Source organism: Psammomys obesus, unplaced genomic scaffold (genome assembly GCF_907164565.1).
Source record: "Psammomys obesus unplaced genomic scaffold, mPsaObe1.curated_primary_1811, whole genome shotgun sequence".
NCBI lineage: Eukaryota > Metazoa > Chordata > Mammalia > Rodentia > Muridae > Psammomys > Psammomys obesus.
The window spans coordinates 5,957,179-5,981,121 of record NW_026590767.1 but is presented as its reverse complement, the minus strand read 5'-3'; the positions used below and the strand labels follow the sequence as shown (position 1 = coordinate 5,981,121).

Below are 23,943 nucleotides of genomic sequence, written 5' to 3'. Positions count from 1 at the left end.
AAGAGTCACATACTTGACCTACTTGGAATTGGAGGAAGGGATGTGTAGAAGGAACCGAGAAAGTTATCAATAAATAAATTGATGAGTAAGTCCTCCTCATTCCTTGTTCTATTTTCAGTAAGTATCCATTAACAATGAATAAGGACAGGCTCTTTGTCTACGAACTACATTCTATTTTGTGACCCAAGGAATGAGAGCACAAAGACAGATCGGCATAACTTATTCATAATCAATAACTAATTATTCACAAAGCTAACACTAGATGACAAGCAGAAACTACAAGCACACTAAAGGCAGTAAAGGTGCCAAGTAGTACCTAGATGAAGACCAGCATTCAGCACGTCTGCTGCAAGATGTGTCTGCTTCAGGCTTTCTAGTTAATGTGATCCACCCACACAGAAGGCAGACAAACACACAGCAGAGGAGCCTCTGGCTGCCTGGGGTCTTTCACTGAGTTCAAGATGAACCACATTTGTTTGGGCCAGAGCTCCTGTTCTCATTTCAAGACAAAAAGAGCTTCCCAAGTGCAACAGAAGAGTGGGGACTGGGACTGCACAACAGAAAGACAGCCACAGAGTGCGGTAAGTGTCAATATCCCTATCTACCAAGTGTAATCTCTCTGTTCTTCAGAAGAATAATTGCTCGCAATTATCCCAGGATTTAACACAGCAACTATATTATACTTGAAAACACAGCAGACCATTTTGAAAGAAGAAAAAGAATAAGCCTCAAAAGTTTGTTCCAGCTGAAAAAGAAAAAAAAAAAAAAAAACCTACTTATCAATCCAAGCTGTGAGAACAACTGTTTCTCTCCCAAGGTAATGAGTGTACTGTGTGTACTGTAGGTAAGGAAATGGGAACTCCCCATTTTGCTCCCCGCCTCTGAAAATACCCTGCATGAGACCTGCATAGAGCTTCTGATGACCAAACACTCCAGATGTCTGCCTGGGATACCACCAAGCTGTTAACTCTTCATGAAACCCATTCAAAACAGGAATGGGCCAAGACTCCAATCAGAACTTTAAAGTCAAAGATAAATATCATGGAAGGACAAGGTCAGTACATCATGGGTGGGAAATGAAACCTCTGGAAGAAGCAGCTCTGGCTAGAAGGGCATGAGTTTGTTTTTTGTTTTTTTTTTTTTTGTTTTGTTTTGTTTTTTGTTTTTTTTAGCCCCTGGAATCCACAAGATATTAAAACACCTCCACAGGTTTCATCTAAAGATTAAAAAAAAAAAATAGGTATTTCTTGTATCCACACAATATGGCTACAAGTGCACCTTGCATTCTGAAAGGCACATATGTTCTTTCATCCTTCCAAGATCCTGGCAGGCAGCTAAAACCCACACACGCAGAAGGTTTGACAAGGATGTGAAAATTGTGATACAGACAGGACATAAGTTATTACCTATTTATGGAAGAAGAAAGGAGAGAGGGAAAGAAAAATGAGACAGACAAGGAAGAGTATATACCATCTCATCATGATGCCCTGTGTCAGTAAGGAAGGCCACGACTCCAGACAAAAACCTTGGAGAGTGCAAGACTTTGCTGCCTCTTAGAGATGGCTGACATTCAATTCTGAGAGCACAATCTTGGCTCTCAGAAAGTGTATGTTATTCTAGCAAAGACATTCAGTTTGGGAGAGGGCTGGGTCTTGCTGAGACCTAGCTTGCAGAGGCAGGCTGAATACCCAGCACAGGAAAAAGGTCATTCCTGAGGCCCGATCTGGGGTACTTCCTGTGTCATGCTCAGGTTAGGTTTTAGTTGGGGCATATGGTTTAAGAGGACACTGAGACAAGAAGGCAAGAGGACTACCGGGACCATGTTATAGTGCTACAGACAGACAGAGAGGTAAAAACACGATGGGGGCTCCTAGGAAAGTTCAGACCCCAGCACCAGAGACAGACAATATGGTGGAGTCGTGGTAAAGTCAGAGCCCACAGGGCTGAGGGTAGACAGAGTCTCTTCTTATACCTTTTGAGAATGGAAAAGTTTCACAGCAAGTGCCTGAAGCTAGGCTCTCTGCTTCCCATGCAGAAGGAAGGGAGGGCAGGAGTAGAGGAGGGAACAGGATGTGGTGGCACCCCTTTGGTGTAAACTCACTTCCCATGTGAGATGTCCCATGTGAGGCTCATCACAGGAGGATATGAGTCAGTATCTGTGAGAAGAGAGCTGAGCAGAAGTTGTATTCTAATACCACATTCTTACAGGAAGTTGTGTGTTTCTAGTAGTTGATCTGTTGGCCATCTAGTATTCCAATGACTGAAAATTATAAAGATGCTGGTGACAAGAGTCTCTATGAGAAACTTTAATGAGAAAGAAATGTGCAATAGAGCCTACATGAAGATAACTTAGAACCTGAGATGAAGTAGGGAAATACTAAGCATTCAAAGCAACAGGTAAACTGGGTTGAAGATATGCAAGAGTGGAGACTATCTGCTCTGTAGAAGGAATCTCTTGTGTGTTGCATGGATGCATCACCTGTTAATTAAACAATCTATAGCCTGTGGCTGAGGCAGGAAATAGGAGGTGGAACATAGAGAAAACAGAGGGATTTCGGTATAGAGCCAGGTGTACAGGATTCAGCCAGCAAGATAGGAGGAGGATGGATGCATGGAACCTGAGCTCAGGTAACCAGCCATGTGGCAAAATTATATTAGTAATATGAGTTATTTTGTTATGAACTAGTCAGTTATATGGCCTAGATATCTGCATAATATTTAATGAGTCTCATGAGTAGTTATTCCCGGAGCTAAGGGACAGGAAGAAAAACACCACAACCTACTATATTGCCTAATATATACTTATTGTATATTTTCATTTTATTGAAGGTAACATAATCTCTACTTCAACTGAGTTCCCACCTATCTCTCTTGAAGCTAGGGTGGTCGTGTGACAACTTCTGTCAATGAGATGAAAATAACACACTGCATTCTGAAAGCTGGAAGAGGCTTTTCTAGAAGAACCGGGCATAGCTACACACCCTAGACCCTGATATCACTGCTCATAGGTATCAGGTTAGAAAAGGCAGATCTACCTTAAAGTCATGAGAAAAAGCCTCTAAAGATAAGAGGATAGAAAGATACTGGATGCAGAGAACATGAGGATACCATGGAGCAAGTGATTGTGAGCCAAAGTCTTTTTCAGGCCAGAAGTTATATATAGGGTGGGTGAGTGAAGTGGGTCTCATCTGGCAAACCCTTCTAAGCAAATTTTTAATGTCAACAACCAGCCAAACGTATTCCCTAACTAGCATAAGACTGATCAAACTGAACAAATCTGAGATACCATGCTTCTAAGATCTTATGCCTGGAATCCCAAGTTCATAGTCTACACTTGAAAAGAACTAATGAGAGAGGCAGAGAATTTGCTACTGGTTGACCCAGCTGATCTCAGTGGACTGAGTGACCATCCATAGTCATTTCTAATGAAGCACTGATGCAAATGAGGCAGCCTTTGCTATGGCACCCCGCATACCCAGGTTGCTGTTATGAATCTCTGAGGAATGAGGAAATCCTCACTATGGCTGCCAAGGAGGCACACATCCTCAAGCCCCTGATTCAGCAGCACGTGGAGCATACATTGGACAAGATTACAAATTTTCAGTTAAACCATGATAAAAGCCACAACGCCAAACTATTATGGGTTTTCTTTCTAGCTCACCTTCCTGCCTTACTATAATGAGAGAATTTAAAGAAAAATTTTAAAACAGGGACTAGTGAGATGGCTGAGTGGCTAAGAGTGCTTGCTGCCAGTGCTGAGGACCTGATATGATCCCCAGAAACTACATAGTGGAAGGAAAGAACCAACTCTTGCAGGTTGTCCACTGACCTCTACACTTGAGTCATGACATGGTCAAAGAGGAGAGTTGTGTAATGGAAGGAAATAATGAAAAATGATGATTCCAAGGGCCACAGAGTTCACTCTCACATAATTAGCATGACTGAAGTCAAACCAGACAACATACAGGAATGCATAGGCAAGTTTATCTTGTCCTCATTCCCACCTAACAGTGAGAAAATCACCGTCAACTTAAACACCCCCAAAAGACAGAACCCTTCTACAGTAAGTGCTATGCCAATCTCCAGCAAATAAAAAGAAAGAACATACCTTTGAGATACCTATCAAGAACAAAGCTTCATATGTCCACCCTTGGGCCTACATATATCCACTGGCTTACACTGGCTTACCCATGGGAACCCAGAGTGAGTCGAGCACTCTTAGCCCCAGTCCCAAGAGCAAGAGGAGGGCTGCCCAGTCCCTGGTAGATACACCTATTTTGACCACTACCAGTCTACACAATCAGTATCATGCTGCTATGGCATTCTTTATGCTTACTTTCCCTTTCCTCTTGGTACTTATGAACATATCCACTTCAAGCAGGTAAAGTTGAAGCTTAGAGGAAATAGGTGTTGATAAGGGTCCAATGAACATTTGCCCAATTCTCACTGATAACATGTGGTATGCCCTGTTCTCTGCAAAGGCAGCATGCTCTCTGATTGATGGGTTCACAAAGCCCTTCCCTGTGTGAAGAGACCAACCACAAGAACGTCAATCAATCTAGAATAGCCACCGTGTACTCAAAATCCTCGCTGTAAATCACCATAAAATGGCACCCTCCAAAAATAAACAGAGTCCACTTCATACCGTACACCCAGACTATCCACCTGTACATCTCTTTTGATAGTGGGAGATACTGATTTCATTTTATCAGTACAAAAGTGGATGTTATAAGTTTATAAAGGACCAACATTCTCTGAAATAATCAAGTCATACATATCCCAACCTGGATCCAAGCACAAAATTAAAGGTGATCAGTGGCCACGAAACACTCACTAGGCAGGCTGCCCAAGGGTGCTCTAGTATCTGGAGAAATACAGCATTCTGCTGGAAGGAAAATAGTGCCCAGCGCCCTGCAGTGCTCCCATGTGAGGCAGTACCACTTGATTTTGGCTTTTCCTTCTCATTGCTTGTTTCATTTTTGTTTGCTCTTGTGGGGCTTTTTGCTCTATGAAGATATACTGAAAAGTACTGCCAAGCTCTTAGTGCTGGATGCCCAGCACTGCGTGAGAAGCATTACAAATACTTTCAGTAGACAATGCTTGGCTCACAGGCACACTTTCGAGACTCTGGGACAACACAAACTACAGGGACAGTCGTGGAAGCAGTCAGGGTCAGGTGTGGGCAAACGCACACCTGCCCTTTTCCTATGGGTGTCTGGCCATGGCAGACAAGGAAAGGAAGGAAGATGAGCCAAGGACAGGGAGGAGGACAAAGAAGAGAGAGTAAAGGAAAGAAAAAACAAGGGAAGTAAGCATTTTCCAGGGCTTTGACTGAACACTTACTGGTTGAACAATACCCGAGAGCGCACGATGAACTTGAAGATGTACTCCAAGGCTTTTATGGCTTTGTACAGCTGCTCATTGATTCCCGGCTTCTCGGCACTCGCCACATAGGTCCTCAATACCTTGGTCAGCTTCCTAGTCCCAAGGGAAACATATGTCAAGCAAGAGTTCAGAAATCCCAAAGAGACACTTACCTGAAAGTGATGTCTACATCATCACTTTTACTCTGGTTTCCACCTATGGATACATGAATAGTCATGAAGTTTTTCTTATCAGACGAAGCGCTTGGTAAATGTCTTCCTGGCAATGTAAGAATGGTGAAGGGGTGGGATGAAAGAGTTCCTCCCTCATGACCATCAGCCACCTGTTCAGGTGAACCAATCTGCTGCAACTGAAGGCCTTGGATGGGAAATTTTTAGATGACAGAGCAAATAAACAGTGGTAAATTTTAAATGAATTTCCTAGGAATCTCTATTAAGAGTGTAAAAAAAATGAGAATGATAATATTTTTAGAATAGATATTACATTTCATAGTAATGGAATTCACCCCTGAATGAAAAAAATACATAAATATTTTAAAACATAAATAATAACTATTTCTCATGGTCATATTTATAAACTGGGAGCATAAAACAAATCACTAACATGAAAAAGTTTACACAAATCACAGCATGTATAAATACATCAGAATTATTTTTCAAATTATCCATCCCATGGCAGACATAAGGATGGGAAGGAAATACAAATGAATTGTTCCCTGGGATTCTGCAATTAATAGCTTTTTAAGTTTTGGGGGGTTTGGGGGATAATGCACACTGCTTGTTGGTTTTTTATGTTTAAAGCAGAGTCTCTCTCTGTAGTCCTTGGAACAATTATTCAATGGTTCTCAACCTGTGGATTGAGACCCCTTTGGGATCACATATTAGATATCTTGCATATCAGATATTTATATTACAATGCCTAATAATAACAAAATTACAGTTATGAAGCAGCAACAAAATAATTTTATGGTTGGAGTCACCACAACATGAGGAACTGTATTAAAGGGTCACAGCTTTAGGAAGATTGAGACCCAATGATAGACCAGGCTGTCCTTGATCTCAGAGAACCATCTGCTTCTGCCTCAAGAGTACTAGGATTAAAGACATATGCCAGCACACCCAGCCATAGATAACATTTTTACAAAATTCTTGGCACAGCAAAAAGCCTCAAATTTTCCTTCATCATATATGACCAGAGAGTCCAAATGGTAAAAGATTCACTCGGAACTTCAGGGTATGTGAGAAGGGCAGTTCAAAACAAACAAAATTTGAGAAATATCATTTTAAAAAAGTAATCAACTTCATTAGTAAACAAATATATGTAAATTCAAATAAGACAGGGATGAGAAAGCAGCTCAGTAGGAAGATGCCTACATCCAATCCCAGCACACAGAAAAAAATAAGGTAAATAATACAATTATATAAACAAATAACAAGTAAAATGTTTGCCTAATAAAGAGAGAATGAGGGAATAAATGGGAACAAGACTCTTTGGAGGGAAACTAACAGTATATATCAAGGTATTTTATCACTGACACCAGTTAAGAGTAAATATATTCAGATCCTTTGACATCAGCAACTCCACTTTGAGAAATCTCATACAGCAGCAATTACAAGTGTATTCAGTAACATACACCTCAGCTTTGTCTGCAGCAATAAAATATATGAGCAATACGATGTGCATCCCCTGAGCTGTGTAAAAAATTTAAGTATGAAAGAGAGTAGAACACTGCTCAAACTGTTATGTATGAAAAGGGAAAGGCTGGATAGGAGGTTCCATCACCGCTAACATGGAGGTGGGGTTGTTGTTTTGTGTTTCGTTTTATTTGTGAGAAAAGGTTTCCCGTAATCCAGGCTGTCATATGAAGCTGAGGAAGACCTTGGACCTCTGATCCTCTAGCCTTCACATCAAGAATGCTGGGATTACAGGGGTTTGCTATCGGGCCCTGTTTTATGTGCTGGGTAATCAATTCCAGGACTTCTGTGCACTCTGGCTACTGAGCTACATCTACGGCCACATCTTACAACTCTGTGCAAAGGGATGTTTGTAAGTTGCTGGTGGGCATACAAAGGGATACAATAATTTCATAAACTACGTGTGTGTCCCTCTGGTCCAGCAAATTTAGTCCCAAGTGTTTACCCAAGAAAAATGAACTCTGTGTCTATAAAATACAAGAAGATTTCTCTGTCTTATGCAGAATACTAGGAAACTAGCAGCCCCCGCACATCTACCAATAATGACTGAACAAATCACGAGACTCAATTACGACTAAGACATCAAAAAAGACCCAATTCAAACAATGACACATACAGCAATAATATGGGCAAATCTCAAAAGCATTATGCTGAAGGAAAAGAGGCCAGGTGCACATGAGTACATGGTATTCAAGAGAAGACAAAGAGAGCTGTGATACAGAGATGACAATATGGCTGCTTCTTTGAGAGGGACAATGACTCTGTGGGCAAGAGGGGTCTTCCTCGAGTGGGGGATAGCAATACATTACAGGCATCTTGTCTCCAAAAGTAGATACAAGGGTGTGTGTGGGGGGGACCTGCATGAATTCATATAATACATTATTGTAGCAACAAACAAAAAGTTTTGAAATTCCATTCCCTTTAAAAATGTATTTACTTTCGTGCGTGCATGCGTGTGTGTGTGTGTGTGTGTGTGTGTGTGTGTGTGCCTGCACCAGTTCATATATACCACATGTGTGCAGATATCCACAGAGGCATCAAATCCCAGAGAACTAGTTACAGGCGGTTGTGAGCCACTGTGTGGTGCTGGGAACCAAATTCAGACTCTCCGTGGGAGCACTGAGAACACGCGGTCATTGAGCCATTTCTCCAGGCACAGTTCTGAATTTTTAAAAAGCAAAAATACCGTGCTGCATCATGTAGGGTGATGGGTCAATGGGTAAAATGCTTGTCACAAGGATGAGGACCTAGGTTCAATGCCCAGTAACCACTAATAAAAGGCAGCCAGAGTAGCAGCAAACACTTGCAACTCCAGCACTGGCAAGGCAGAGACAGAGGAGGAGAATTTGTGGGATTTACAGAGAAGTGAGTCTAAGAAAACCAGGAGCTTCGGGTGCAGTGAGAGGTCCTGCTCAAAAAAACAAGGTGGAGAAATGAAGGAGGGCCTCTGACATGAATACTTAACTTATGCAGGTGAACATGCCTATACAGTCATATGTACATACATATACAACACACGCACACACACACAGATTTTGACGGTTTAATATTTTTGAATTTCATTTGGTATGTATGGTTCTTTCGCTTGCATGTACGTCCATGCACATGTGTGTCTCCTGTCATAGGAACCCAGAAGAAGGTATCAGGTTCTCTGGAACCAGAGTTACAGACTGTCAAGAGCTGTCACGTGGGTGATATACATCAAAACAGATCCTCTGAAAGAATAGCCAGGACTCCTACTCCTTGAAACATCCCCCAGATCCCTGCATACAACGTTAATTAAACAAAAAAATAAGACAAAAGGCTTGTGAGTGAGCAAGTGACTGACTGAGAAGGCATTTCTGTCATGGATCATGTTACAGCACCTCGGAAAAGAAGCCTGAGCCACTGAGGGGAGCCAGTCTGATGTGTGAACTGCAGGAGTGTGTTCTGAAGGATGGCCTGCAGGATCCATCGGCCATGGGGTCTGGCACTGGGATTCATTCATTGGGAAGGGCCCCAAAGCAAGGGCTACTCCTTGAAGTCCTTAATATCCAGGACACAGCTGAAATCCTAGCGCAAGTCTGTCTCACTCAGCTCCTGTTATTTTTTCCAAGCTACACAACCTCTTTTCTTTTCACCCCTGTTCACATCCCCAACTCAACAACAACAAATCCTTAGCACACATTTGGCAAGGAGAATCCTTCCAACTGTTTTATCAAAGGAAAGGATTGAAATAATAATAATGATTTACAAGAGAATGGCCCAAACCCAGAAAACAAATCTGCAAGGCCATTTCATGACTGCACCAAGATCAAAACCTCTATGGAAGCAAGAAAGGGGCACAGCAAACAGAGCCTCAAGTATGCCAATAGGGAGCCCACGGCAACTCCATGAGATCCAGAGCATGGAACAAAAAAGAGCCACGACATAAAGGTTACATGTAGAGCAGTTCTCACAGGAACTCCTCCTTCTCTTATCTGGAGCCATACTGGCCACAGCCAGGGTGTCCTAGCCTCCACAAACTGTCAAAGAAGACCTATGCAGGAGCTGACATGCTAAAGAGAACATCCACTACTATGAGCCTTCTCTCTGCTTATATAGCTTTTGGAAAGAATGACAAAAGATGGCAATACACCTTCCCCTGGGAGGCAGGAGGAGGTGAACCTGTGAACTTGAGGCCATCTTGATCTACATAGTGAGTTCCAAGCCAGGTATGCATAAAGAGACTTGCTGAGGTCTTCAGGGAACTGGATGGATGGAGATTCTTAATACACAGTGCCAGAGTTTCAGGTGGCCCACAAAACACTATGAGCACCAGAATGGAATGAAATAATATGCAGGGGCAGTCTCCAGTGGTGTTCCAACTCACAAATCAAAACCTACTCATTTGGTGTTTCAAAGTCTGAAATACTCTGATTCATTGCTGAGGAACCAAAGTTTCCTCAGAATTAAGATTTTACTGTTTCAGAGGCTAGTGAGATGGCTCAGTGGTAAGGATCACATTCTGCTCTGCCAGAGGAACCAAGTTTGATTCCCAGCTCCCCTGTAGGGCAGCTTACAACTGCCTGTCACTCCGGCTCCAGTAGAACTGGTGCCTTTTCTGGACTCCACAGCATCTGCACACCCATACAGAGATATGCACACATAATTTAAATTTTTTTCTTTTAAAACTCTTGTAGGGAAACGGTTTTACTGTTTTAAGTACAATGTCAAACATGTGGGTTCCTATTTCTTTTATTAACTTACCAACATGGAGGTTCTGTTATTAACTCTTGCAGTTAATACGGAAAACAATGGATTGGAAATTTATCAGAATGCAGTACAATATCTATTTTTCTAAAACACAAATCTTTTCAGCAGACAGCATTGACAGAACAGGAGGATACTGACTCATGCCTCTGTCTCATCTAAGCTAAGATAAATTGGTGCTTTAATTTCTCCCATTGATCCATCGCTTAATTTCCCAAAAACTAAACGCACGCACACACACACACACACAGACACACCTTTATTTTAAGTGGGGTTTCATATAACCCAGGTAGCCTACGAATCTGAATTTCTGACCCTCCTAACTCCACCTTCTGAGTGCTGGGATCGCAGCTATGACCCATCACGCCATATGATGCTGGCTGGGGCTGGAACTAAGGGCCTCAGGGATGCTGTGCACTCTAGTGAGCTATATTTCCAGCCCCCAAACTTCTCCATTTTCATTTTTTTACCAGTGAGGATACTAATCCTTCTTTCACCAGCCCAACACAACAAGGCTGAGGCCCACACCAGGCAGCATTCGATACTAAAGGTAGAACTCAGCACTGTTCTCATTTCGTGACATAAAGTAGGAATGCTACTCTCAAAACAGCTGACTGGTCACTCTTGAAAGGAAAGAATTTGAAATCAGCTACATATGGAGACCCTGATACATGTGGAAGACATCTTCTGGCCATATCCACTATCCCTGAATAGCCATGCTTGGCAACTAGGACAGGAAGGCACCCAAACTATTCTTTTCCCAGAGACTCCATAGAAAAATGTCCAACATGCCAACCAACAGGGCATCTCCACTGAGCAATGAGAGCTTTCAATGAACATTAACAGGAAATTAATAAAACAATCGTCACAGCTTGCTTTGCAAGCTTCAGGTGGTTCTGCAGCAACCACCCTGGCCAGGGACTCTACCTACCACCTGTCATAAACATGCAGGACAGGGCAGGAAGAGATCTGCAGCAGAACACTGGGCTGTGACACTCCCTGGCTTCATGAGCTGACATCCCTGGACCTGGAGTTCTCAGCTAGAGAAAGCAGCTCTCCAGCAGGGAAGACAGACAAAGTCTACTCAGAAGCACAGATGGGCTCTGGACTCATTTCACAGACTCTAACTTCTAAGTGTCATGTTCTTAAAGAAATGGCATGACTTTTTTTTTTTTTTTTTTTTTTAGATTTTCAATGCAATTACACAATACAAAAATTGAAAACATGTCATTAAATCCCAAGATGAGAGGGCAAGTCACACATAGTAAACGAACCTCAACAACTGCTTAGTCTAAGCATCAGGGTTTATTCTGAGCTCTAATAACTCATCAGAATTCTCAAACAAAACTACAATCTTTTTTTTATAGACAAAAAAAGCTGAAGGTCAGAGAGGTTAAGCAAATTGTCTAAGATCACACAATTCATAAAGGAAAGAGCTGCCATTTAAGCCAACGTATCCTGCATCCAGAATTGTTACCAAACAGGAGGTAACCTGCTTGCTGGCCCAGTCCCCACAGATTCCCTCAGACAGGGGTGGGGACAAGGGTGCCAGATAGACAGAAGAAAAAAAGAAATCTAAGTAGTTTAACAGCCGGAACTTGTGTAAGAGAAGAGAAAACATACTTTGAGGAGTGAGGAGGCTCATTGAAGAAAACAAAACTGCATTTATGTACACTAAAGGACCAATAAGCTCAAAAGAGAAACATATCCGTTTATTCATTCATCAGCTGCTTGTTGGGGAGCTGCAGCGTGACAGGAAGCATGCATCCATATATCAGCTTCATCGAACATAAGCAGAAATTTCTCAAAGATAAATGGAAGGGATGGAGGAGAACAAGGATTTATTCCAGAATGTGGGGCTAATTTATCACATATCTCTTTCAACAAGATTTTCAGGTCTGTTAAGAAGGGAACAATAATACGAAGTATGCCAGTAAACCCAGAGTTTTGAGTCAAAAAGTGTGTGGCCGTAGGACAAAGTCAGAGAGGAAAATGATTGCAAACATCAGAGAAGGCAGCAGCAACGGTTTTCAAATAACACAGAACTCACGTGTAGGCTAAGGTTGCACTGAAGTGTTTCTTAATGTAAGTCTCCAAAACAGGATTAAAATGCTGAAACTTCCTATCCGCGATTAGTCCAATGATAAACACCTGTCAACGTAACCAAAATATTCTCATGAGTGCACACGGAAAATCATTCTGGAATCTTCCTCTGTGAAGTGAGGAGATGAGCTGGAAATGGTCCAGGAAGAGGCCATCCCCAGGTTTGGATCTCCCTACCCTAGCAAGGGGATTAACACAACTATAGTTATACATTAAAGTCTATTTGCACTCCTCCCTGCTTCCCCCTTTGATTGACTCCACAATGGAGAGGCTTTCAAGGTGACTGGGATGGGTCCCTCCCTGCTTCAAAGGCTGCAGCATGAAAGAAAACCTCACCCTCTGAGCAGATGAAAGGGAGGCCCCTTACCAGCGCATCAAACACCAAGGTATCAAACGTCTCACTCTCAGAGTTCTCCATCATGATGTTGAAGAGGGCATCCAAGGTGTCCTGCAGGAACTGCAAAGACACAAAAGGTTAGTGAGCAGTCCCTGCATCCTACATCCTCCAGCCTGGGACAACCACAGTCTCTGGCAAGGCTCCACTTACCCACCTCTCCCCATTCCTAGATATAGAGCTTAAACTTGCAGCCAGGAAAGGTGGCACACACCTATAATCCCAACACCAGGGAGGCTTGGGTAGGATTGTCTAAGTTATACAGGGTGTCCCAGGCCCAGCTGAGCTACAGAGTGAGACCTTACCTGAATAGGTATCTGAATTAAGTAATTAAGCTACTAATTTCCAAGATTTTATTCAGGTGACAGGTGAGTGAGAAAAAATTTCACATGACTGAATTCCAGACCCAAAAAATAAAAAAAATAAAAAAGCCATTCTGGAGCGATCAGAGAATGACCAGAGCTGGGAGATGCCCTGTGTCAAACCATACCACACAGAGACCCTTCTTAAGGCTCTTCCATATTTTTTTTTTCAGGACAGACCAAGCATAAGAGGCCATGAGTGACGACCAGACATCACAGAGCATCAGCTTTCTCTGAGAAAGAGAAAGACCTTCTACTAAGCGCTGAACCATCAAGAAGAAAATACGAGACAGAGTGTGCCTGCAGCTGAGGGGCACAGCAGGGTGCTACAAAGTGGGTGTGCACTACAATAATTGAATACTGTTTCCACAATCTACTGAAACTCACCAAAGAAACGACCATAGAGGACAGCAGAGCATCACTCATCTAATCAAGAAAAAATTAGACTTCAAAGATATATCACATTAATCCCACACTCTAAAGGAATTGTAAGATGAACTGGCCTAGATTTCACTTATATAGTGAGATTCCTGGCTATAGAGACGCCCAAGATTAGTGGAACAGCATATGATACAACATTGGCCGTAAAAGGGATGAAGTAAAAATGCCTCATCATTAGTCAGTAGGGACATGCAACTGAAACCACACAGAGTCCCACATCACACCCACTGCAATCACCAAAAAGATGGATGACAGTGCAGTGTGGGAGAAGATGTAGAGAAATGGGAGCCTTTAAGCATTCATTGCTAGGAGAGATATAAAATAGGACAGAGGCTTTGGAAAGCAGCTTGACAATTCCTCAAAAAGGTAAATATACATAAACCCTATATAACTCAACAACAGCATCCCTAGATACACATCCCAAACAAAGGAAAGCACAACACTCACACAAAACTTGCCCAAAAAAGCTAAAGCAGCACTGTTTACAGTTGGAAAAAAAGTGAATGAAACGAATGTCCATCAACTAAAGAATGCGTGGGCAAAGTGATGCTTTCTATGGATCCCTATCTATCCTCCCAGTGGGCCATCACTCAGCCACAGGAGACATGAAGTTCCTAGGAAAGCTATAGGATGGATGGTCTGTCAACTAACTAAATGTACATGTGGTACCCAATGAAGAAGCCAGACTCAGAAGCCACACTGTACTATTCCATTACACCAAATGTTCAGAGGAGGCAAAAACAGAGAAGAAAGCAGACTGTCGGTGGCAGAGTCTGGAAAGTGACTGCCGATAGGTTTGATTTTCTCCGGTGGGTAAAGAAATGGTTCTTAGATAGCACTGGGAATTGCACAACTCTATAAATACATTAATGCTATTTTTTATATAATTTTATTTTTTCACAATTTATTCTTTATATATCTCAATTAAGGCCCCTACCCTCAACTCCTCACAGTCCCACCCTCCTCCCTCCTATCCCCTTCCCTTAGTCCACTGAAAGGCAGAGTTCTCCTCTTTTGCCATCTACCCATAGCTTATCAAGTCTCATCAGGACTGCCTGGATCCTCTTCCTCTGTGGCCTGGTAAGGCCTACTGAACTGGATAGAGTAAAAGGAAAAAAACAAAATATGTTATATAAGTTGTATCTCAAAAACAAAACAAAACGAAACAAAAAAACCCTGTTTTGTAAAAGTAGGTGGGCACAGCAGATGTTGGGTACAGATTTTGAGTTGTCCAGCCTATACAAAGTATCCAGAGGCCTTGGCAGACAATAACGGGGACCTCAGATGCCACAGCCTTTTGAAAAGTAACAATGCAGGCCATAGGAACCTGTTCCCAAACTAGTGGCAGCTCCAACTACCCACCTGTGCTTCATGCCTGAAAACTGGAAGAACTGGCAAGAGAATTGTGGCTCAGACAGACATGAATCCACATTGTACACCACTGTGCTACCCAACCCCTACTACACAGAGGAAATGGTCCTCACAACTGGCTGGAGATAAACTACCCTTTCTCTCAAGAACTCTAGTCTGGACATGACAAGATCTTGATCAACTCTGGTGTTTTGGGTCTTTAAAATCATCTTACAGTCCCTATCACTTTCAGATTATAAATTGTGGCAAAGGTCAAAACTTCATGTCATCTGTTAAAAGCCCAATGTCCCTGCCAACAGGCTCCCTGTGTAGCAAGCTCATCACAGATCATGCAAACTCCCTACCCTAGGCCTACCAATGGCCCTAAGACAAATGACATGCTCAGTGGCCCAGAGGCAGAACTCGAGAGAGCAGAGACTCCTTCTCTGGACAGGCACCTGGTAGTTGGAGACAAGCATCAGGAAGGGGCCCCCACATGCAGCCAAAGGCTCGGACACCCCTCCCCTCACTCTCTGAGCTACCCAGTCAAGAATCAAACAGCCATCTTCATTCTCCATTTTCATGGGAATGCATCTCTCTCACTACATGTACAAATTCCTTTCTCAAGCCATCAAGTACTGTTGTCCCTCCTCTACCAGTTATGAAAGCACACAAGGGAGTCATAGAATAAATGGAATATTCCCCACCATCTATCAATGTCTCTAAATAAAGAAGAAGGAGGCCTGTAAAACAGATATTAGAGTCCTGCTGAGCTTCAAGACCAATAGGCTTCGACAAGCCATTTCATCTCTCCAGGAACAAGCATGGGTGGAACATGGTGGCAGAGGGGAAGAGGAAAAGGAATGAGTCAAGAACACCAAGTAAGGCTAGGTCAGGTCAACCCAGGCCAGCCAGAAGAAGCAGTAATCACTGGAAGGGAGAGATAAGAAAACCACTTCCATGGACGAATATTCAGATATAATAATACATTAGCTCTGGGAATGGAGAAGAGGACAAGATGATTCTAGATTTCTTTTCTGGTGTGACACCAAGTCAACAGAAGTACAGTCGATCTTTGACACGGGGACTTCAAAATAACAGACAAAAGTTCATTAAATGCACATCTTTTAAAGTATGCTCATTTATCCACACAGTTTCCATCTGAACTGGGGATTTAGAAGCCAAGGAAGTATAAAATGCAATTAATGTTGTCCAAGCCATTGGTACAAGAGCAGGACTGAAGAGATGATTAAAATTTTAAGATTAGCGAGGTTATGTTTGAGCGGTTATACAACGGATGCAGGAAAGTAGTGCAACCAAATTAATTCACGCTGAAGTTAAGCACATTGCTAGTTAATTAAGGCCATTTTAAGTAATTAATTTTCCAGAGATAAGACAGTCCCCTACTGCACGCTCTTCTCACAGAGGGTGAGGAACTGAAGAGGCAATGCACAAACCAAGCAGTAGAGAAACAATTTATGAAACACCATAGGCCACTTGCCTGCTCAGAGTCCCCAACCAGCGAGGGATCACCCTGACACTGATGACATTTCCATTTGTGCAAGGGGATGTCATTCAAGCACCTTATATGTAACATGAAAGAAGAACCTAAGGTGGGGGCGGGGCAGCGGTAGGGAGATGTTAGGAGCACACACTACTAGAGAATACAAGGGACAGAACCTGATGCTTACAGGAGCACAGATCACTGCTCTGACTACAAGCTCCCAGGTCAGGACACCAAGTGGAGAGGGTCTTAACATTACCTACGAAGCACAGAGAGTACCCATGGGGTGCTCAGCTACAAATCATGCATCTATATCATATCCCTCTTAAGGACCTTTGGGGACAACAGAAAGATATGAAGAGCCAGAGAGCAGAAAGGTCCAGAGTGAAACAGTGTCTTTGGGATGGGACTGCTAAGCTGCTCTCCTGAATACACAGCAGCTGTGGTTTTCTGCACGAGACCTATACAAGATCAGGCCAGCTGAGTTCCTCCCACTCAATGATGAGCTGACAGCTGACTGCTACTCAGGGAAAGTCTGTTTTCTCTCAGGTTGTGGCTCCCAATGCTCCAGTGAAAACTCCTGCCACAGAGTTTATGGGCTTCACAAATTAGAATCTATGCTTTCTTAAAAGTTTTTTCTAAAAGGACATGAAGTTGAGCAGGGGAGTAAGAGGTTTGGGAGTGAAGTTGAGAGGAGTTGAAGAGAGGAGGAGAAGAGGCGGAAGGATGAATATAATCAAAATATATTGTATGAAATTCTCAAATAATTAAATATTAAAAATAGCTACATGAATAAACCAACAACAGTAATTAATAACATTTCTCCAAATTGAAATGTGAGGTGAGGACAGGAACTCAATGTCACACAGGGAGGAAATGACCAGGTCAGATTCTTGGTGCTTGTAATATTTCTACCACACCCAGAGCTGGCTATCCAGATCACTTCTGAGTAACCTGAAGAATCATGAGTCAGTAATAAGGATGTTAACAATGACCAGGGTAAGAGTGAAAGAACCCAGCAGACACAGGACATTCCCTCATGGGTTAAAAACAGACTAACATGTCCCATGAAACCCTAAAAACCTAGAAAAAACAAAAAAAAACAAACAATGAATGTCATGGCTGAAAGAGGCCATTGAGCAGTGTCAATGCAGCATTGAAACAGCACTCCGGAGTAGGTGGGTTCAAAGTTCACACCTTCCATGTTAAGCCACATAGCCCTTCCAAGGAGGGCCCAGCAGCACCACACACATACAGCACTGCACACATAACACACATGAAACGCAAGGGCAAGCCTCCCTCCACTGCCTGTTACCTTCACCACCTCACCACCATCCACCTTCATCAACTGCCTCAAGTTCTGCTGCAGAAGGTTGGTGTTGGATCTCCACTTCAGAAGCCCCAGGAGGTCCACTGCAATGAAACACAAGAATCAATCAGTTCCCAGCTCTGGCAAGAACTTTGTCTTGAATTCATGCAGCATGTAAGGGTTTCTGTGAACACTTCTCAAAAGAAAAGCCGATTTCAAAAGGTTCACCAGCTAAATATTTCATTACCGAGTGCCAACATACTTAACAGCAGTGAGGTTGAATTCACTATTTCCAAGCACATTTACCATGAAATGATGTCCATGCAGGAGCTTTCAACATGCATTTGGGAACCAAGCGGGGGGATAGGGGGGAGGCTGTTTCCTACGTATTGGAGGCAGCTGCCAACCACTGTAACACTTGTAAGATGCTGCCCACCCAGAAAGAGCTGCCAAGCCCTCCTTCCCCAACTGGCTCTTCCTGCTCAAGAACAAATGTGTATTTTTAAAAATAAACTAAAACAAATTCAATGGAGCCGCAACGACTCTGAAGAACGGAGAGTACTCCTTGACCAGCTCAGCTGCCTGCTGCCTTCTGAGCTGTTTGCCGGTCTTAGTAGAAAGGCCGAGGATTGACCATACTGGCTTTCAAAGATCCAAAGGGGATGGGGGGAGGTCGGTAAATCTGTATTATATGTACATGGTTGTGTATGTGTGTGTGTGTGTAAAGATGCATGTACAAGAGTGTGTGTAGAGGCCCAACCTTGGGTATTTATTGCTCCTCCACCATTCTGCATGTTACTTTTTAAGACACGTTCCCCCACTGAATGTGGAGTTTGACTCAACCCAATGGTTTGGAGAATGAGCTCCAGGAATCCACCTGTCTCTACGCACCCACTCCTAAGTGCTATGGTTATAGGCACATGTCTGCCGCTGGCTTTTATGTGGGTGCTAAGGACCCACACTCGTCTCCTCATGCTTGCATGGCAGGCAATCTACAGAGACATCTTCTGAGGCTTCAAAGGCTTTGGGGTTTTTTGGTTTTTGGGGGGTGTGGTTGTGGTTTTTTGTTGTTTGTTTGTTTGTTTTTAAGGGTAAGGATTTTGCTTAAGACAGTAAGATGTTCTTTAAAGTAGAAAAACAGAATCCAAGCCCTGTCTAGGAAATCCCACATGCCTACACTTTTTTACTCCCAGTTATATTACTAGGCCATTACTTGCAAAAATGCAACTAGCAAACTGCATCTAATCTACTGTTTACGTGTAGCAGGAGCACCAGCTACAGAAGAGACCACAAGCACCAAAATAATTAAATAAACAAATAAATACAGCCATGGCTCCCATTAACATCTGAAAGCAAGCATATAATTTGGGATCTAGGTAAGAATGCAGTAAACAGATATGCATTCTAATTTCAGAATCAAACCACACAAAAGCCATCTCCACCCCATACAGACTTTCATGTATTTCACATCGCCTCGGGCATCAGAAGAATAAAACAGAGGGGGACGGCGCACAGCACCCACATACAGTGTGGGTTACATAAAGCCAGCTGAGTCACACAGTAACTACGGAACATCGGGCAGGGAGTTTCCCTTGTTTTCTTGTCTGAACGGCAAGCATAAAGCTGCATAATTTGCAGGGCAGCTAAAAGAATTCAGTGATACAATATGAAGGCTAGCTTATCATAACACTCAACACAAGATGCAACCAGCCACAGTCCGTCAAATATGAAAGACAGCTAGAAACTCTGGGTGGAAGTTGGCATGTTGCAATTTCTCAACTGAAAGCAAAGTAACAAGAACGGATACATCTTGTCTTAACACACTCCCGGTCCCAGGGTTGGGGATATTTCCATCTCACAAGGGATCAGTGTTTCTTTAATGGAGACCCATGCATCATCTGGACCCCACTCAGTCCAAGCTGGTGTCACTGGGCTAAGCCTGATCTTTATATTGTAATTTTCAATTTGTATTTATTTACTTATTGGTAGGTTTGGGTTGGGGGTTGACTGTTAGTTCTTTGTTTGGGGTTATTCTTTCCATTTTTGTTTTGTATTGTTTTAAGATAGGTCTCACTAGACAGGTCCAACTAGCCTGGAGCTCACTGTAGAGTCCAGATCGTACTTGAACTTGCAATCTCCTGTCTTAGGGATCACACCTTGTCCCATCCACACCTCACAAAATCTGGGGTGATAATACATGTCCTGTCAATCTGAGCTCTGTTCTGCAAATATGAGAAAAAAAGCTCAAATGAGAAAATTAACAAAAGATCATGTCTTGGGTGGGGTCTTAAGGTTTTTGCCCCACCCGCAAAAACCTATCCAGTCAGAAAAGACCTTGCTCCATCCCCTATGTTCCCAGGGACTCAACACAGGTGGATTCATTATTATTCTTTGTTTCATGACTCCTTTCGCTCTCATTATACAGTAAGCTAATTGAGACAAGGGATCACATCTTACAGCTCTTTTCCTACCTCCTATGGCAGCTCACACAGCACTGAGGACAGAGATCTTTAATACAAACCTTGATGAATAATTCAGCCCCTGCTTTTTTTTTTTTTTTTTTCCCTAAGTAATGGAACTTTGAAAGAACAAATTATGGTTTCAGGAAAATGATTCTCTCAAAGGACAATTTGGGACTCCATACTCTGATGCCAACTGGGACACCCCATCTTGTATACTCCTGGCATGGCACAATCCCAAAAAGGGGTATCAGTGCTGGCATGAAAAGAAAGCCAGATTCCTCCTTCTGTTTAGTGAGCAGCATCACTTTGGAATTTCCTTGTTGCTTGGCAACAGCTGCTGCAGAGACCAGGGCTTTCTCCCTGGGTACCAGAGAGGGAATCACCCTGCAGATGGTGAGATTCAAGGAGCTGGAAGGTGAAAGGAGGAATCCGCACAACACCCTGAGAGGTTCTCTCTCTCTGTCTCTCTCTCTCTCTCTCTCTCTCTCTCTCTCTCTCTCTTCTCTCTCTCTGGGATGTGTGATTTAAAAAAGATCCTGTGGATGAGACTTGTTTTGAAAGACAATTATGATCAAATTTCAAACAATATCTAGCAGTGCATCTGAAACATGACCCACATATAAGACAGTGGCTTATTCCAAAGTGAAAAGTGACCTGCAGCAGATCTTAGCACCTGCTAAAACACTAAAACACCACACAGAGGGCCCAATGACCCAGCTGGGGACACCACCATTAGCCTGCATTAAATAAGGCACAAACACTCATTTGTTGGGCATACGCAGAGAGTCTTATTCCTAGTACAGAAACATTCTTGTCACAGCCCAGTCCCAAGCTGGAGCCCACACAGCTGACTCATGTCCCTGGGTACCGATCTCCTGCCTCCCTCACCCTACCATTTGTACAAATCTAGTCCCTTGGGAGGAAAAGTTCCATTTGCTGGTGGGGATTATCACAAGGCAACAAGTTAGGACCCTTCAGAAATGATTCAGACAAACCCACAATGACTTAGCAACCAGGAAGTACCCAAATGGCCACGAAGTAGCAGTATTCTTCACATAGAGACCCAAACAACCCAAAGGTATCTGGATAACTTATAGCCCCTCACTAATACATGAATAAGGCATCATTGGGTAAAGCTGAGAATGAGAGATGGGAGCGGGAGGAGAAAGTTTGAAAAATATCTGACCCAGGGTTGGCAAGCCTAAGCCCTCAGGACACAAACATTTCTCCCCCCTCCCTGACCCCCTGAATCCAGTCTTCCAAAGGACAGGGTTTCATCTGTGCTAGGTTAATCCTGTGCAAGCCCAAAAGGATGCCTGCCCCTCAGCAAATCTTAAACTCCAGCCATGACTGACAGGCAACACAGAGATGTGATTCCTGATAATGACGGACATTAATAATCACAACTCATATCAGACAGTTAAGAGGGGAAAAAAATTGGATTTTCAAGCTCTATTTCAAGACAGCATAAAGTCCCTGCACAGCTGTGATACGGCCACATTAGGAGGATGCAGCTTTTAAATGAAGGATTTGTGCAGAGAGCCTCTGCCTCCTCCAGACAGAGTCACGGCAACGGCACTGGTGTGCTCTGAATAAGAAGCGTCTCCACTGGACTGCCATGTTTCTGGGAAGGCTGCAAGCAGAGGGAAATAAACTCAGCCAGCCCAGGGACATGAGGAACCAGCCACATTAGGCTGAGCTTAGTGTATGGGAACCAGAAAGTACGTCTTATCTCACACCACAAGGGGCCTAAAATTGTCAGGCACCCCAAGAAAGATAACCGGAAGTTATCTCAAGGAGAAGCTAAGACAGAGGAAGACACAAAGAAAGGAGGTACCTCAAATCTAACAGTCTATATACTGGTCAGAAAGCTCTGGAAACAACAAGAATAGGGGGTTTAGAAGACCTTTATTCAAGGTCATTTCCAGGGTTAAATTAGGGCTAGGTTTCAATTCCATTTCTCTGGTCTGATTTCAAATCTTATATGCTTACCCTGATGCCTCATTATTTTTTCTTTTGGCTGGAAAGTATCTTAAAGAGGAAGTCCAGAGCTGGCAAGATGGCTGAGCGATAAAGGTGCTTGCCAACACTCTTGATGACCTGAGTTCAATCTCCAGTATCCATACAGAGGATGAAGAGGACCACTCTTCATCTGCCTGCCCCCACACCTCAAATAAATACGTTTAAAAATAAAAATAAGACCTTTCGTTGTTTAATCTCCCTGCTGAGTTAATTCTTAGACCAAATTAGAAGTGTGAATTTTAAACTATGACGGATGCCTCCTCCTCCTCCCAAGTGCATCAACGTCTATGCGGGTCCTTATCAAAGGACAGAGTGAATGACGTCCACGCACCCACAGGAAACTCCTCCACTCAACAAGCAGCCAAAAAAGATGTGTCTGAGAGGGAGGAATTCTAGAACTCACCATTCTGGGTCAGTTTGGTAGAACACACCAGCGTAGAGATCTGGAAAGAGTCTTTGCTGATGGTGCAACTCCCAAGACTCTGCATGCCCTTGCCTGTGGCCGAGTGGCCTTTTTCTTCCAATTCCGCCTTGGTAGAAGGGAGGCTCAAGTATGTGGCTGCATCTTCCAGCTTTTTGGCTTCAGCCTGTAGGTTTGATCGTACGCTGTGTCAAACAACATTCATGGAGGCCACACTCCAGGGTTTGCATGCTTTATTATTCTGACTTTTTTCAATCCTCAAACCCCCTTCTACTCTGTGCTCTACAATGTACTTTAACAATGTTCCCTCTTCCTGTGCATTAATTCATATCTCTAGCCTTCATATATAGCACAGACTGTGCTATTGCCTGTCATCTTCTCTCATTAGGAACAGCAAAAGGGCTGGTCATCATAACTGCTCATTTGTATAATTAAACATTGCTCAGTGCTAGAGAGCAGCTCTCTCCTCGGGGTGGGAAATGTCAGCTGTGATGTTCATCTTGATCACAGGCTTGACTGGAGTGAGAAGTTCTCGGAGTTTGGTGAAGCACACCTCTAAGTTGCAGCTATGACAAAGGATTAACTATGAGGGGAAAGTTATCCCCCTGAAACCAGGTACCACCAAAGACTGGGGACCATGATAGGATAAGAGAAAGTCTATGCCCACAGTATTCTTCTCACTCTGCTTCCTGGCCACCATGATGTGAGTCCCTCCACCACACCCTCCCCAGCAGAAAGGACTGAAAGCGCTGACATCTGCACCAGAACAAGCCCTGGATACCTTCAGTTGTTTGGCTCAGTCATTTAGTTACAGCCATGAAAACCCAACAGCTCAACTCAGGTGAGGAAGTTATAAAGGACTGATCAGATAAGCATCCCCAGTGTCCCTGTGATGATGTGCGCACCTTGTAGACAATAAGGTCATGTTCTCCATCTCTCAGGGTGGTCCCGTCGTATCTCATCAGTTTCACAAAGGCCAGTGCAAAGATTTTCTCAGATTTATCCTTAGCTGCAAAGAAAACCAATAATTACTTTCAACTACAGTCAGGATACAGTGATATTAGCACATGCTACCGAAGACACCTTCATGGAAAAAATCATCCAACTGCGCTGAAGCCAATAGAAGATTTGGAGAAATGGAGCAGAGTCACCAACAGGAAGATTCATATCACAGAAGGTTGAGCTGTCCTCAAACTAGTTCAAATAGTCAGAGCAGTTCAAAGTCTCGGGGAAGACTACAGAATGTGAGGACCGATTCCAAACAA

At 43.1% G+C, this 23,943-nt stretch overlaps 1 protein-coding gene across 2 annotated transcripts in view; it reads right to left on the bottom strand.

The window, feature by feature from the left end:
* The window catches only part of Dock1 (dedicator of cytokinesis 1), a 488,224-nt gene that overhangs the window by 365,676 nt on the left and 98,605 nt on the right, over positions 1-23,943 (bottom strand). For both annotated transcript variants that reach the window (XM_055608813.1, XM_055608814.1), the window contains exons 17-22: positions 23,584-23,687; positions 22,661-22,844; positions 17,780-17,877; positions 12,781-12,870; positions 12,361-12,461; positions 5,344-5,478 (exon numbers count right to left, since the gene is read on the bottom strand). In XM_055608813.1, the coding sequence (XP_055464788.1) occupies positions 5,344-5,478; positions 12,361-12,461; positions 12,781-12,870; positions 17,780-17,877; positions 22,661-22,844; positions 23,584-23,687 (712 nt within the window). The remainder of the gene's footprint in view (positions 1-5,343; positions 5,479-12,360; positions 12,462-12,780; positions 12,871-17,779; positions 17,878-22,660; positions 22,845-23,583; positions 23,688-23,943) is intronic.